This window comes from Acipenser ruthenus, chromosome 9 (genome assembly GCF_902713425.1).
Source record: "Acipenser ruthenus chromosome 9, fAciRut3.2 maternal haplotype, whole genome shotgun sequence".
NCBI classification, from domain to species: Eukaryota; Metazoa; Chordata; class Actinopteri; order Acipenseriformes; family Acipenseridae; genus Acipenser; species Acipenser ruthenus.
The window spans coordinates 49,111,289-49,125,533 of NC_081197.1; the positions used below are offsets into that span (position 1 = coordinate 49,111,289).

At 38.5% G+C, this 14,245-nt stretch overlaps 1 protein-coding gene across 18 annotated transcripts in view; it reads left to right on the forward strand.

The window, feature by feature from the left end:
* LOC117405667 (dystrophin-like) overlaps window positions 1-14,245 on the forward strand; it is a 689,570-nt gene that overhangs the window by 638,047 nt on the left and 37,278 nt on the right. For all 18 annotated transcript variants that reach the window (XM_034008883.3, XM_059030144.1, XM_059030147.1 and 15 more), the window contains 2 exons: window positions 1,819-1,880; window positions 9,908-9,982. In XM_034008883.3, the coding sequence (XP_033864774.3) occupies window positions 1,819-1,880; window positions 9,908-9,982 (137 nt within the window). The remainder of the gene's footprint in view (window positions 1-1,818; window positions 1,881-9,907; window positions 9,983-14,245) is intronic.

Genomic DNA, 14,245 nt, shown 5'->3' on the forward strand with positions numbered 1-14,245 from the left:
ATATCAGCTTGCTTGGTTGCTATCCAATTTTGGATGGCGCGCTGATACCTCCTCATCAATCCATTAAAAACTGAAATCCTTTTCTTCCCTTCCCGTTCCTCACCCCCACCCTGTCCCACTATCTCATTCCCTCCCTTGTCCCTCATTCCACCCCCCTCTGCTCGTAACCTCGGCGTCATCTTTGACTCCACCCTCTCCCTCTCTGATCATATCTCGGCCATAACACGCACCTGCCGTTTCCATCTATTCAACATCCGCAAAATACGCCCAACCATTTCCCTTTCTGCTACTAAACTCCTGGTCCACTCTCTCATCTTCACCTGTCTTGACTATTGTAATTCCCCCCCTCCTTGGCCTTCCCTCTTACGCTTTTACACCATTACAACAAATTTAAAACGCCTCTGCCCATATCATATTTAACCTCCCCCACTCCTTTCATACTTCCCCTCTCCTCCTCCAGCTTCACTGGCTCCCTGTCTATTATTGCTGCCTGTTCAAATTCCTTACCCTTGTGTATAAATCTCTCCATGGTCTTGCCCCACCTTATCTGGCAGCATTGATTTACCTACTATGTTCCGTCACGTCTCTTCCGTTCCCAATCACTATTGTCCCTCTCTGTCCCACCCTCGCCCTGTGCCCAATCCCGTTTCCGTTCCATTTCCCTTCTTGCTCCCCTTCATTGGAATAGACTCCCACTTATCATAAAAGTCACCCACACTAGGTAGTTTCCGCTCCTCCCTCAAAACGCATCTCTTCTCCCAAGCCCATCTTACTGCTACTTCTGGCCCCTCACCTCCTGTTACGACCCTGCTTGCCTGACCCTGACCTAGCCTCTGGCCCTCTGCTTTCATTCAAGCAACTATTGTGTCTCCCAACCCTAGCCCAATAAACTTACATTCTTTTTCATCCATTTTCCTTGATTGTACCGCTTGGCTAAAGGCGCTATAAAAATGTAACTAAATAAATAAATAAATACCTAGTGTACAAGACAGTGTAAGAGAAGTGATATGGTAGAATATGTTTGAAACTTACAAAATATACACTAACACTAATCATTTTAATTTAAAAAACTGAGCACCGTCTGCCCTTCCCCCCCCCCCCCCCCCCCTCCAGCTTGTGTTATCCAGAGGCAAATCTTTAATTTCTTAATTCGCCATCTTGATGTCTCAAACCCTCTGCTGTTTATGATATTTTTGTTAAATGCCCAGACGACCAAAAAAAAAAGTTCAGTGCAAACTGTGCAAGTGACTCGTATCATGGGGACATAACCAATATCTAGGGTCACTTGACAAGTATAAGTTCATAATATTATTATTATTATTATTTATTATTATTATTATTATTATAATAATTATTAATATTTTTTGTAGTAGTAAAATGTGACTCTGACTGATAACCTTCTTGAAACGATGACTGTTAAATCTCTTTGCCCAAGTCTGCTGCAGTTGGTGCTGGTGCAATGCAAGCTTACTGTATATCACAAGCAGCATCAATTACGTGTAAATAAACAACATGTATTTTTATTTAAATTATAAAAACATGATTATTGTTCTGTATAACATATTTTTAAACTACATGTGAATGTTTTATTCCATGGATTTATTTATATGGCTTACCTGTAAAATAATAGGATTTTCAATAAAATATAAACTAGTAGCTATGGTGACGTCACCAGTAAATTATGCAAATTAGTACCATTGACGGTTCGAACCTTCCTTCGGTAATGTGTTCCGAACCTTCGTTGCAGCCCTAACAGTGGTGTTGAAGAGTTCTTCCATTCTTAGCAATGTCTAACCTCTATCTGTCTTTGTTTTTTAGCCACCAGACCCAGACGACATGCTGGGATCATCCCAAGATGACTGAACTCTACCAGTCTTTAGGTAAGGTAGACGCAGTACTGGTCTTGTTTGGTCTCATCTGCTGTTACGGACATTCTTTAATGAATGCCATTTTGTTTGGTTCATTGGAACTGAAGTAGGAATATGCTCTTCTTCAACCTGTGAAACCAGGGTTCAGATTCACTGATCTGTATGTAAGGCACTGTTCAAAAACAGTTTTAAAGTCCTTAACACCATTTGCATTCACACTAAACACGATTTGCAACCATGTTTAATAAACATGTTTGATACCTACTCGGGGTAGTCTCAAACTTAATTTTAGGCTAAACTGGTTTTCCTGGAATCTGAACGTGAAGTGTGCGAGTTTAGTTTTAGTGTCTTCTGAAATGCCAGCATTGCTGAGATGCCATCCTCCACTAAACCACAGTGCATGATGTTTCAACAACAACCAGGCTAAACTACTCTGTTTCATCACAGCAATCGGGATACTTTTGGGCTAGGTTTAGCTAACGTGGTTTTGAGCTTGATTGTCAAACAGTTGTGCTTATATGGACAGGGCCTTACGTCACTGTGCTCCCCCTTTCTAACACTAATCAGACATACTATAGGTAAAAGGCTGCAATTAGTGTTCCGCCTTAAAACAAGAATGTAAGTGCTAGTTGCAAATAGTAGCCTTGACTTTGCTGTCTTGTAACTAGGGATGGAAGTGGGTTATGATTGGTTTAGGTTTTTTTCAGCACTTTAAGCTGAAATGAAAGTAAAACCCCAAAAAACGACATCCATTTATGCAGCCAAGGGAACAGGACAGGACATGCCGTTATTACACAATTACACAAGTATTTTTTTTTTTTAAACTGTGACGAAAGAAGCTTAATACAGTGTTATTGCATCACTAATAAAATTGGTTACAGCGTAGAAAGGATAGCATAATGTATTAAGAGACAGTCAACATTTTTTTAATTTTCATGGTACCCCCATTGTCGTTGTCGTCGGTTATAAGAGGCAAATCACATCTGAGCAAATTGCAATTGTTTAACAAATGTGTTGACTTCATAGTGACTGAGAGGTATGGCAGCATTTTAAAATAGATTCTGATAAGGAAACACCTAGATTTATGTCAGAAAAAAACTAAAGCCAGAACTCAGGCCTGCTGTCAGCATACACAAAGTTCCTTTTCCATAGTCATATAATACATATGACTATGGAAAAGGCCCTTGCACTGGAATTCAGTCAATATGCTGATAGAATGCGGCAACAAAGTAATCAGACAAACAAAACTAATTTCAATATATGCACAGTAAATTAAGTTACCTTTAAAAAAAATAAACTGACCTGCTCCCAGAAGCATCTCAGTTAAAGCAGCTTCCAGATATTTGTCAGCAGTATCACTTTTTTTCTTCTTTTCCAGTTTACAAATCACCTCAACTAACATATCTTTTTATAGTGCTCCCTCGCTGTAAGGCTCTCGATTTATAACGCGCCTCGGATGTAACGCTCCTACTGCAGGTCCCCCAATTCCCTATACTAGTGATTCATGCAATATTTCTACAGTAAATACAGTACAGGTGTTGTTCAAACTGTAAACAACATTCTCAGTCTAACTTCCGTTTCTGTCTCTCCCTTTTGATACAGTATCTGAACTGAAGAAAAGCTGCGCTAGCACTTTCTTATTCAGCCTTTTTTTTGCAACTAAATAAATATTAGGCCTATTACGTGGTTATCTTTCCTAATGTATTTACTTTTTTGCTGCAAGAGGAGCTGCAGCTTTCTCCAGGAGACGAGATGCTTCAGCTTCGCTTCAGCCCCGCTCCGGCAGCCAAACCTGGGGCGAGCCCATTCCCTCTTCCCCTCGCCGGACCCGCTCTCCTTCTCGCACTTGATTTGCTTGTCTGTCTCTTCGAACTGAACTCCTGACCGCTGTATAGCCAGGCTATTTATAGTTTTAAAAATGCTAATTAAAATGATCCACGAGTGGGAATGTTACCTTTTTTGTTGTTTTTTTTTTTTTGTAGAAAATATAGTGTTATGAAATGGTTAATTCACGTAAAGTTAAATTTTTGCTTCACTATATGTGCATTATAGAGAGGGAATTATTTTATTTTGTGTTTTAGTCAGATGTGTGTCGTTATGTGTCCCGCGGCACGCCCAGGGCACATTTTATCATCACTTTTTTACATTTTTATTAGGTCTGTACAGAGTAATTAAACAGACGCAACAGACTTTTTTTTATTTATTAAACGTGCAGCTTCAGCTTTTCACTTCTTTGGATGCTTTTTTTTAAAAATTATTTTAAACAAAAGGTTTAGGTTAGGGTGCACCGGCCAACCTGAACACCCAGGCTGGTTGTCCCTACTGAGGGCAGTCAGAATCAATTGAGTAAGTCTTGTCATAACGTTTGATTTATGTTACCATATTAAAGTTTCGTGCAGCTTGGTGCCGAGACTGCCAACGCTTTTTCATTGTACAAAAAAGAAAAAAATCTTGTTTTGGTTTTGTCTTTTGTCAGTATCATTCGGTTTAGAAGTGGCTTTTGGTTCTGTATTGGTTTTGAAAAATCATAACTGTTGCATTCCTACTTATAACCTAAAGTGTGGTATAAAGAGCCGCCTTGTAACAACGGAGAGGTACTGTAAATATGCACTGTGCTTCAGTGCTTTAATGTACATAGTCTGTTAATGTGCCTGACTAATTCATTTGAGTATATGGCTTCACACTGTATGAGAACTGTTACTTCAGTGATAGATTTTCCTGCATGTATTTGGTGGTATGAATGTTTGAAAGATTTTGTAAACACTGCCTTACTGGTCTACAGTGCAATGAATGCTGGTCTGACTCCAAGAACACCCTCTATACCTGCAATTTAAAATTCTTGTGTTCCTGGTTTGGTGGCCTGATAGATGTGGCACTGCATTCTGATTTATTGGTAAATGAGCTGAAGTAGGGGGCTTGCTTTTTAGACAATCACAGATTCCTACAGCAGTGGTTTTAGTGCTCTGTGCTACTCTCTAGTGGTACGTCCCACCTGTTATGTAATGATACATAGTGGTGTTTTTGAAAATACAGAGAGAACTGTCTGGGTTTACACACAAGAAATCAGTCAACTAGAAAGCACTCTGAAGAGAACTTGCCATGGATAAATAACGCAGGTTAGAAACTGTTTTTGACTAGAAAGAAGCTTGCAAGAAATGCGTAAAGTGTCTTTTTTCGACGCGCTTGTGTCGTGGTTTCTTGTAAGTACTGCAGATTACAGATTTGCATGAAGTATTCTTTCTAAGGTGCTCAGCAAGGCACAGTGCTGAATCATATAGTTGAGTGGTTTTTTTTGTGTTTTTTTTAAGCCTTTTGCCAGAAAAAGAAGGCTAATGCTATGCTGCAACAGAAAAATATGTGATAAAACATTTCAATTCAGTACTAGTGCTACAGTATAGTATTTCTTGCCTTTTATAGAGCCCTGCTCTTTACCAGCTCCTAAAAGTTAAAATGAGTGTACTTAGTAGGCTGTTCTATATGTGATCCAACAGAGCAGGTATGGTTTATTAGTTTAATTACATGGAAATCCAGGCTAAGCATTTTACATTGGTGAGATAACTTAGCACTGCAATCCTCCACGTCATAGAGAAGTGGAACAAATGTACTTTTGTATGCTTGAATCGATGTTGGGCAAACGCTAACATTGAAAATGATTACACCTCACTAACAGAGCATGCGATGGTCAAGACAGACAGCAGGAATTGCTACAAAAATTTTATTCAATCAAAAAATAATAAGCAAACAAACAAAAATCCACCTAAATACAGGTTCTTTGTGGCCAGGCTAAATTGGCAATCAGTTCTCCAATGTATTGTTTGTCTTCCCCCTCCAATTAGAAGTCCTTCAATTTATACCACTACATTTTTACATCTACAGTTAGCCTACTCAATTGGAGGGGGAAGTACAAAACATTTCTTACAGTTTTGTTTCTAACTAAGTTGCAGAATTTAATTTACATTTAAACCGAGATGTAGCTGTGTAATCACAGAAGTGCTCTAGGTTTACTGTGGTTGAATTAATTCAACATGTGAAAAATTAAACTGAACTCGAAGTCAAAGAGCCCAGAGGAAATACATTTTTTAATTTGTCTTCAACAAAGATTAAGTAACTAGGTTTGAGTTACACATCTTACCTCAAAATGTCTGAAGGCTTATGGAACTGTCACTGGTTTTCATTGAGTTTGAGAGTTCTGTCGCAAAGGCCTTTATTCTGATTGAAAAGGAAATTTGAACTTAAGAACTTTTTAGTAAAAAATATAAGTACATGATTGTTATTATTATTTATTGACAGGTCTCCATGTCTAACTTCTAGAAGTCGATATACTGCTGGGAAATTTTTGCTGGGATGTTTTGTATCTAACATGTTCTGGTTATCATAGGCTTTGGGGTTTGTTTGGCCATTGTTCATGTCATTGTTTTTTTCAAGGGGGTGGGGTTGCTTTTAATTATTTTAATTAGACGGTTACATATTTTATAAATGTTGTTCTTGTGTGACTCCCTGCTTCCAAATATCACTGCCCTTGAAAAATGCACACTGTAGAAAATCAAACAAATACAGGGATGTGTACGCTCTACACAGCTGCCTGCATGCCCCCTCAACACACACAGAGTTGATTAAGAAACGCATATCCTTCAGGCTGTCTTTGATGGTCTCTTGAGGAATGAATGGTATATGCTAGGGCTCCTAATCATATTGATGTAGCTTATTTTTTTATCTAAAGTGGCATTTTTGATGTAACAAGACTGACAAGCTACTTCTGTATAAGAACTTGGAGGCCGGACATCCAGGTTCCACTGCTCCGTTATCTTTACTGACTAGCTATTACTGACTTTGTCTCCTGTTTAAGCTCCTGTACCATCTAGAGATACATGATTGATTGATTGTGATTGGCTTTTAATTTGGATTTTGATCAACAGTGGGAGGGGTGATTTGTTAAATTAATGCATATCCTTCAAAATTGGGGAGGCAGGGGTGGTGATTTGACAAGCGTGGAGCCATAAAAGACCCAATCCCATTCTAATGTTCCTTTGATACCACTGCCCACCCCAGGAGCTGTGAAAAATTATTGGCCTTTCAGTCTCCACAGCAGCTCTGCACAGCACCAGATCTCAGCTTTCTGGGGGGGGGGATTTCTTTCAGAAATGCATAAGCTTCAGCGGCTGCATACAAAGAAGCAGTCATCAATTTTACCTCATTTACTAGTGTCTTTGGATGTATCAATGTTATTCTCAAAATGAACCACTGAGTTACTAGTGAACACAATACCAGTGAAAAGGACATTTGTAAAGAAAACGATTAACGATTATACAACAATGATGCGTCATTGTAATATAGTAGTATCTATAGTCTCGGTTTATAATGGCATTTGGCTAATAAGCTCTGAAAATGTATTGGGGATTGTTTGTCTATGGAATCTCATTAAGCAAAGTTAAATTCTTATAGCACAGGGTTGGCACACCAGTGCTCCCTAAATACAAATGCAGATTTGCATGTTCAGTTTATTGCTAATTTCTTTTCATGTCTATGAACACTTGGCTAGCAGCAAACGCAGGCAGTTTAAAAAAAAAAAAAAAAAAAAAAAATCTGCAAACGCTATTATGGCTGTAAAGTTTAAATGTGAGAAGTAAACAAAATGAAAATCCATAACATGGAATTGTATTAAACGTGTAACTGTAATTGGATGCTGTGTGTGACATTTGAAATTAATACAAACGTAAAATAAAAGATGACAATAAATTCAAAATCAACTGGTCTACCTTTTTCAGTGAAAATGTGTAATCTGTATCGTAGATTTACAGACTTAATCGCTATACAAACGTCTGTATTCTGTGCATTCTGAAGAAAACATTAAAATGATACTTTACTTTTAGATTTAAAAGTTAAATAGTTTCTCCACCCAGGCTTCAATTAAATTCTCTTTCCATGAATATAAAATTGAATATGTTACCCTGCGTTTATGAAACCAGAAACAGACAAGAACATAATTTGTAACAACTCAGACAAAAGTGTTATCACGCTGTCTTTTAATGTAAAGCTGATCATTTAGCGTTGATTGCCTGCAGCTTGTGCTGCAAATTGCTATGTTCATCCATGAGCTGCTTTTCTTTGATTTCTAAATTAACCTGTAGGGATGACAACCTGTGAGTAAGAATAAAAATGTAGCATCTATGTTTTGTTTTGCAATTCAGTGGGGAACATTTCAGTGCTATTTTCAGAATGATCTTTCTTTTCACAACGAGACATTTTTCTTGTTAGAGGATTGCCTCGTTACTTGTACAGAAAGCTTGATTAGAGTGGTGCGTGCGTTAATACAGCAGCTCGGGGAACTGTAGAACATAATTTGCGATGGAGAAAATAAATCATGTCAGAGTAGCTGGTTAACAAATAGTCTTGTCTAATTTTTACCAACCTACAAAATAGACATTGCAGATTAGTTTTTGAAGTGAATCCAAAGTAAACTATAAACCACCAAAGCACCCTCCTCTTGACAAGATTGAAACCTGTGAATCCCAATCTGGAGTGTGTTGCATAGCCATGCGTAGCAAATTCATGCCTAGCATTATCTAGGTAGCTAATATCTTACTTGAATGACTGTCTTTTGAAGTAAGAAGGTGCATTGATTACTGGTTCAAGAGTACGTTATCAGTTTATCAATTAAAAACTTTGAATGTTATGACCTTTTGTTTTGTATTTAACAATATCTTGATGTATAAATATCATAATAAACCTTATTTTGTAATAAAATTAATGTCATATTTCATAGCAGCTCTGGATGTTGGAGGTCAGCCTTATAACTTGGAATCTGCATTCCTGTAATGCAATGTGATTTTGAATGTGGGAGTTGAGCAGGAAAACACTCTCATTTACACATTTCTAGATTTGTTCCACATATTGCATTAGAACGCATACAGTGTGGTAGTTTTACCAAAAACAAGCCCCAAAACACTAAATGCAGCTGCACAAGTCAACAAGCAGCATCTACCTACTTATTTATCTCATGATCAGGGCTCTCCAAAATTGTTCCCATTGAGGGTCCAGGACGTGCAACCAAAAAAAATGAAGGTCCCAGAGGAAATTTTGGGGGTCCCACTAAAGTACAAAGTTTTAAATATTATGGTACACATTTTTTTTCTTCATTTTATGACAATTTAACAATAAGTAGTAGGGAGATTTAAATGACCGCATTTCTTTCTTTTGCTCTATATATCTAGCTACAGTAATTTGGAGAAAAAGAACTACCAGTACACAACAACTTCTTTTGTGAAGAATGAACAAGTAACCAGTAGGCAGTTTAAACTTTGCAGTATTGTAACTACAGTGCAGCCAAACAGCGAAAACAAATCCATTAAACTTCTCTAAGCCATTTCTTTCTGTCAGCAGCTGCTAACATCTTTCAAACACGGTTGCTTATGCTTTGAAAACAGTCAGCAAGAAAGGCAGAAATGGATTTCAGCAAAACACGCAACTGTACACAGGAGGTCACGTGAAAGGGGCGCAACTTGGTATAGTGTCTAGTCCTTAAGTCTGGTCCGATCCAAGACATTCCTGAGTTCATGTTTTCCAATTCTGTATTACCTGCATAATTTTATTTAAAAAAATAATAAATAAATAAATAATTAATAATCTGCGATGGGGCTGCCTGTCAGACAGACACATGCGTGCGTAAAGGACACGGGTACCACTTTCACGTTTTGGACTCCATACAAAATTGATATTGGTTTGCTTTTATTTTTTATTTTGCATTTAAAGACAATCCTACTATTACTACTGTAGTAAAACTAAAATAGTTTCACTGTCTTGTATGGAAATTAGTCATTGAACAATGAAAGGTTCAAGACCAGGCCTGGGTATCTGGTACAGTGTACAGGGAGCAGCTATTTTAAGTGGAGCTACAGCTCTTCAGCATTGAAATAGTGGAGCAGTGATGTTTTACAGTGGGAATGCACATTAACAATAAACAGTCTGTTAAGAAAGGTATGATGTTTTATCATAAATGGGAAGCTGTCATAGTCTTCTGTTTTTTTTTTTTTTTTTTTCAGCCGACCTGAACAATGTCAGGTTCTCTGCGTACAGAACCGCCATGAAGCTTCGAAGACTGCAGAAAGCTCTCTGCTGTGAGTATGACCTACTTGGGGTGAGATCTAATTTCATTACCTGCCTGGAGCAAACTCTTAAATTGCTGGCTGGCATGAAAGACGGTAGTTTAAATGCGAAGTGATGGGCACAGTTTTGTTTATTAGAGTTTGACCTCAGTTGCATGTTTGGCAATTCAGTGGAGTCTTTAAGGCGAAACAGAATAGCTTTCCAGGTGAAGCCGGCTGAAGAAAGATAAACTAAATAAACTGCCTAATGTACAAGGTGTATTTCACCTCCGTAAAGTCAAAGCCAGTTGTGCTGGTGCCAAAATATTTGAAGTCTCGTAATCCATAATCATTTGTTAAAATCCATATTCATAAAATTCAATATACAGTATGCATACTCGTCATCTGAAACAAGTTGTGTAGGAGATCCATTGTGTTTATTTTTAAATATGCCGTTTGTTACAAGCCTTTTAACTTAAGTGCATGTTAAATCACTTAAATGATACAGACAGGCTCTGGTTGAACAAGGTTACACCAAGAACACCTGCTCCTTTCTATAGAAAGGGAATGAGCTTTGGCATGTGGTAACCATTTGAACTCTGATACAAAGTGAACCTACAACCTCATGTCCTAATATAATGTTTTCTTTATTTAATTGGATACCCAAATGCCAAAATGAACTAACCAAACTCACTATTTTAAAAAATGTACCTTTACACTGGGATTATAAAACCATTCACTTTGGCATGTGTTATCAAATTTACAAATTCTTCAAGTAGTGCTTCAGAAAAGGGACTGCAACACTGGTTTAGAATATATTTTTGGAAAATATGATGCAAGTTGGACACTGTGCCCATCTAGTCCTGTACATCATTAAAAGTAATTTGTTCTCAACCTTTTTCTTACAAAACACTGACATTCTATTAGTAGATAAAATGGGAAAGCTATACTTAAGTAATAATAAGGGGTAATTTAGTATGATTCATTGTAGACAGGTAAGATTTAGATTTAAATTAACACAAAATAGCATAGAATTTCTATCTTTGTAGACCGAGGTATTCAGGCATGTCTTACCCAGATAAACCCTCGGAAGTTACACAGATTTCTGTTCACCCACATGATTCCGTGCCGTGCACATGCAGTTTTCTGCACGAGCTCTACTGTGTTCTCAAACACTACTCTGCGGCTTTAAACAAATATGAAACGAAACTAATTAAATCGGTGGCTAAATAAACACCACTGAACCCGGGATTAATGTAACTGTATTCAACACATTTTCCTTTATTACATGTAATTTAAATACATGTACTGTTTAGAAACATCAAGCGTTCACATCCAGCAATCTTTGGAAAAAAATTATTTTATTATTTTCTCCCAATTTGGCATATCCAAATATTTTTAGGCTCAGCTCACCGCTGCCACCCCCACGCTGACTCGGGAGCAGCGAAGACAAGCACACACTGTCCTCCGAAGCGTGTGCCATCAGCCGACCGCTTTTTTTCACACTGCAGACTCACCGTGCAGCCACCTCAGAGCTGTAGTGTCGGAGGACAACGCAGCTCTGGGCTGTTTACAGGCAAGCCCGCAGGCGCTCAGCGAGACTACAGGGGTTGCTGGTGCGCGGTGAACCAAGGACACCCTGGCCGACCTAAGACTCCCCCCCCCCCCCCCCCCCCACCCCCCCACCCCAGTCAGCAATAGAAGGGTACATGTACTGTATTTAACACCTGAACTCGCCGAAACATTGACGAGAAGGTCATTTTATTTAATGAAGCGAGTCAAAGTCCATGCAGAAAACTGTAAGTTAAAGAATTTGACCTCAGAAATGTATTTAGCACATCACATTCGGAAGTGTGTACGCTTGCCTGGAGCTACCGGTGGTGAACAGGTATGTTTTTAATATTTATTTTCGTGAACTATTGTGGAGCTACTGTTGGTGAATAAAAGTTTAAGCACACTATTACATTTTCAACTGCATATGGTGTTCCTTGTTTGTTTGAACTGTTGCCTTTTTATTCAGTAAATCAGGAAAGTGTATGTATGTATGTCTGTACTATGTATAAGTTACTGTATTTGTGTGTGTTGCTGTTCAGGAGTAGGGGCCCACAAGTGTACTCTTGCCTAGGGCCCAGTGATGGGTTAATCCAGCCCTGTGTACATTCCAGAACACATGGGTGGCAGACCATCACACTTACAGTGGTGACCTTTGACTTAATCTGTGTTACAATGCATACATTTCATTCTAGCTGGAATCTGCCAAGGCCCTCTTCTGAAAATCTATCTTGCCCCCATTATGCAGGGGGCAATTGGTTCTGAAAGACAAGAGTTGTAATGAGCAGATAATGCCTTTCTAGTCATTTAATACCATTCTAGTAGTCGTTGCTGGAACATCATTGGGTCAGCAGTGTTTTTGTGCTATTGTCTCATCTGTAGTAGGGGGTGTGGGATACAAGTGCTTTTGACTATGAATGTGGAACAATTTTTCCATCCAATACCTGCTACTGTTATCTATCTGGTGACTGCATACACAACGTTGTACACGTGAAGGGCATTACGTTTATCCAAATTGTCAACTCAAACAGAATTCTTTCAAAGGCATCAAAAAATTGAAAGTTTCAATCATAGACGCCGACTCCATGGGTGCTCCGTTGCTCAAGCACCCATAGGGAAAAAATAAGCAGGTGCTCAGCACCTACCCCACGACAGTTTGTGTTTTTTGTGATAAAGGTGATTAATGATCTGTCTTGTTAAAAACATTGTCCAGAAATCAAATGCTAAATGGCTAAAATGGAAAGCTCCTGCATAGTGAAAATACATTTCCCAGTCCATACTGGTACAGTTCCATCAAACTGAACTATTTGTAGCTGTAAAAACTAAACGCTAAAGTTGAGCAAGTAATGGAGTTTTTTACAAATAACAGACGTGCAGAGATAAAACTTAATAATTGGATATAATTTAGCAGAAAAAATATCCCAATATCTAGTGTTCGTGAATGATTTCATTGCATTTCTAAACATGGAAGGAAATTATACTTGCAGACTATGCTACCTTGAGTACTGCAAAGTTCTAGGAATCCTCATTATTGTAGAATGGTCATTCTCCAGACTTAATCATTCTCCAGACCAGAAGACTTAAGAACTACCTTCGTCATGAATGGGACAGACAAGGCTGAATCATGTTGCTGTCCTTAATGTTCATCAAGACCTTACTAGATCTCAATAAAATTGCTGACAATTTCATCCACAGGACTACAGTGAGACGTAATGTCTTAAATTTGGACAATGGTGAAGGCTATGTGTGTATGTGAGTGCAATAGTTATTGTAGTAATACCAGTTCAAAGCGCCCACTGGCAGAAACAAAAGTTTCAATAACCTTTTTTTTCTTTTACTGTATGGGACAGGACTGTGTCCTAACACATGAATTTATTTAACTGACATGCACGTAAAACACCAGACCTTATTTTAGTACACATAAAAAGTGTTCATCTGCTTGCATTTAACATGACCTTACAATGTGAGTTCCATGTAATGAGTACACTAGTATGCAAAGCCTTATACAACATTTCTGAGAGATGACCAAAGCAGAATGGTCGGTGTTAATCACTTGCAAACGACAACATAGGGATGTAACAAAGCAAGACATGCTGCATTAGTATGTACAGGGTTCTCCCCAGGCCGGCCTGTCTGTATATGCAGCATTATAGAAACTATGTGAAGTCGCCTGTTACCTGTAACACAGGAAGTGGTGGAGCAGGAAAATTGACCTCTTGAGGAGACTTAAGAACCTGCTTATGAGAGGGACTGTACAGTAAAAGCATGATTTTTGAGTTTACAACTTTAAGGGATTTTGCAGTAAATGCATTGCAATGAGAATGCACAAAGACAGCATACACTGTATTGTGTCGGCATGAACAACAATGTAAGTACAACAAGGCAAGCCCAAGCTAGACAGGAAGACAAAGTTAATTCTAAATAGCATCATTTAGATGCTAGCGTTATCTACTTAGCAAGAACGCCTTCCCATATACCAAGACAGAGGTTCATTATGAAGAACTCATGTTCATGTAGAACTCAACTGCTACCCAACTGCTTCAGGAGCTCACTTAATTACTATTGATCACTGCTCTCTGGGCAACCGAGCTTTCAGCTGAGCACCCCCGAGACGGGAGGTGTTTTGAAACCACCACTGCATTACCAATTTTGCTAACGAATTGGTATTAGAAGAACCATCTTTCTCTAGCCCCATGGGAAATGTATTAACAAATAGGCTGTTGATTTGTTGATTTGCTGATGTTG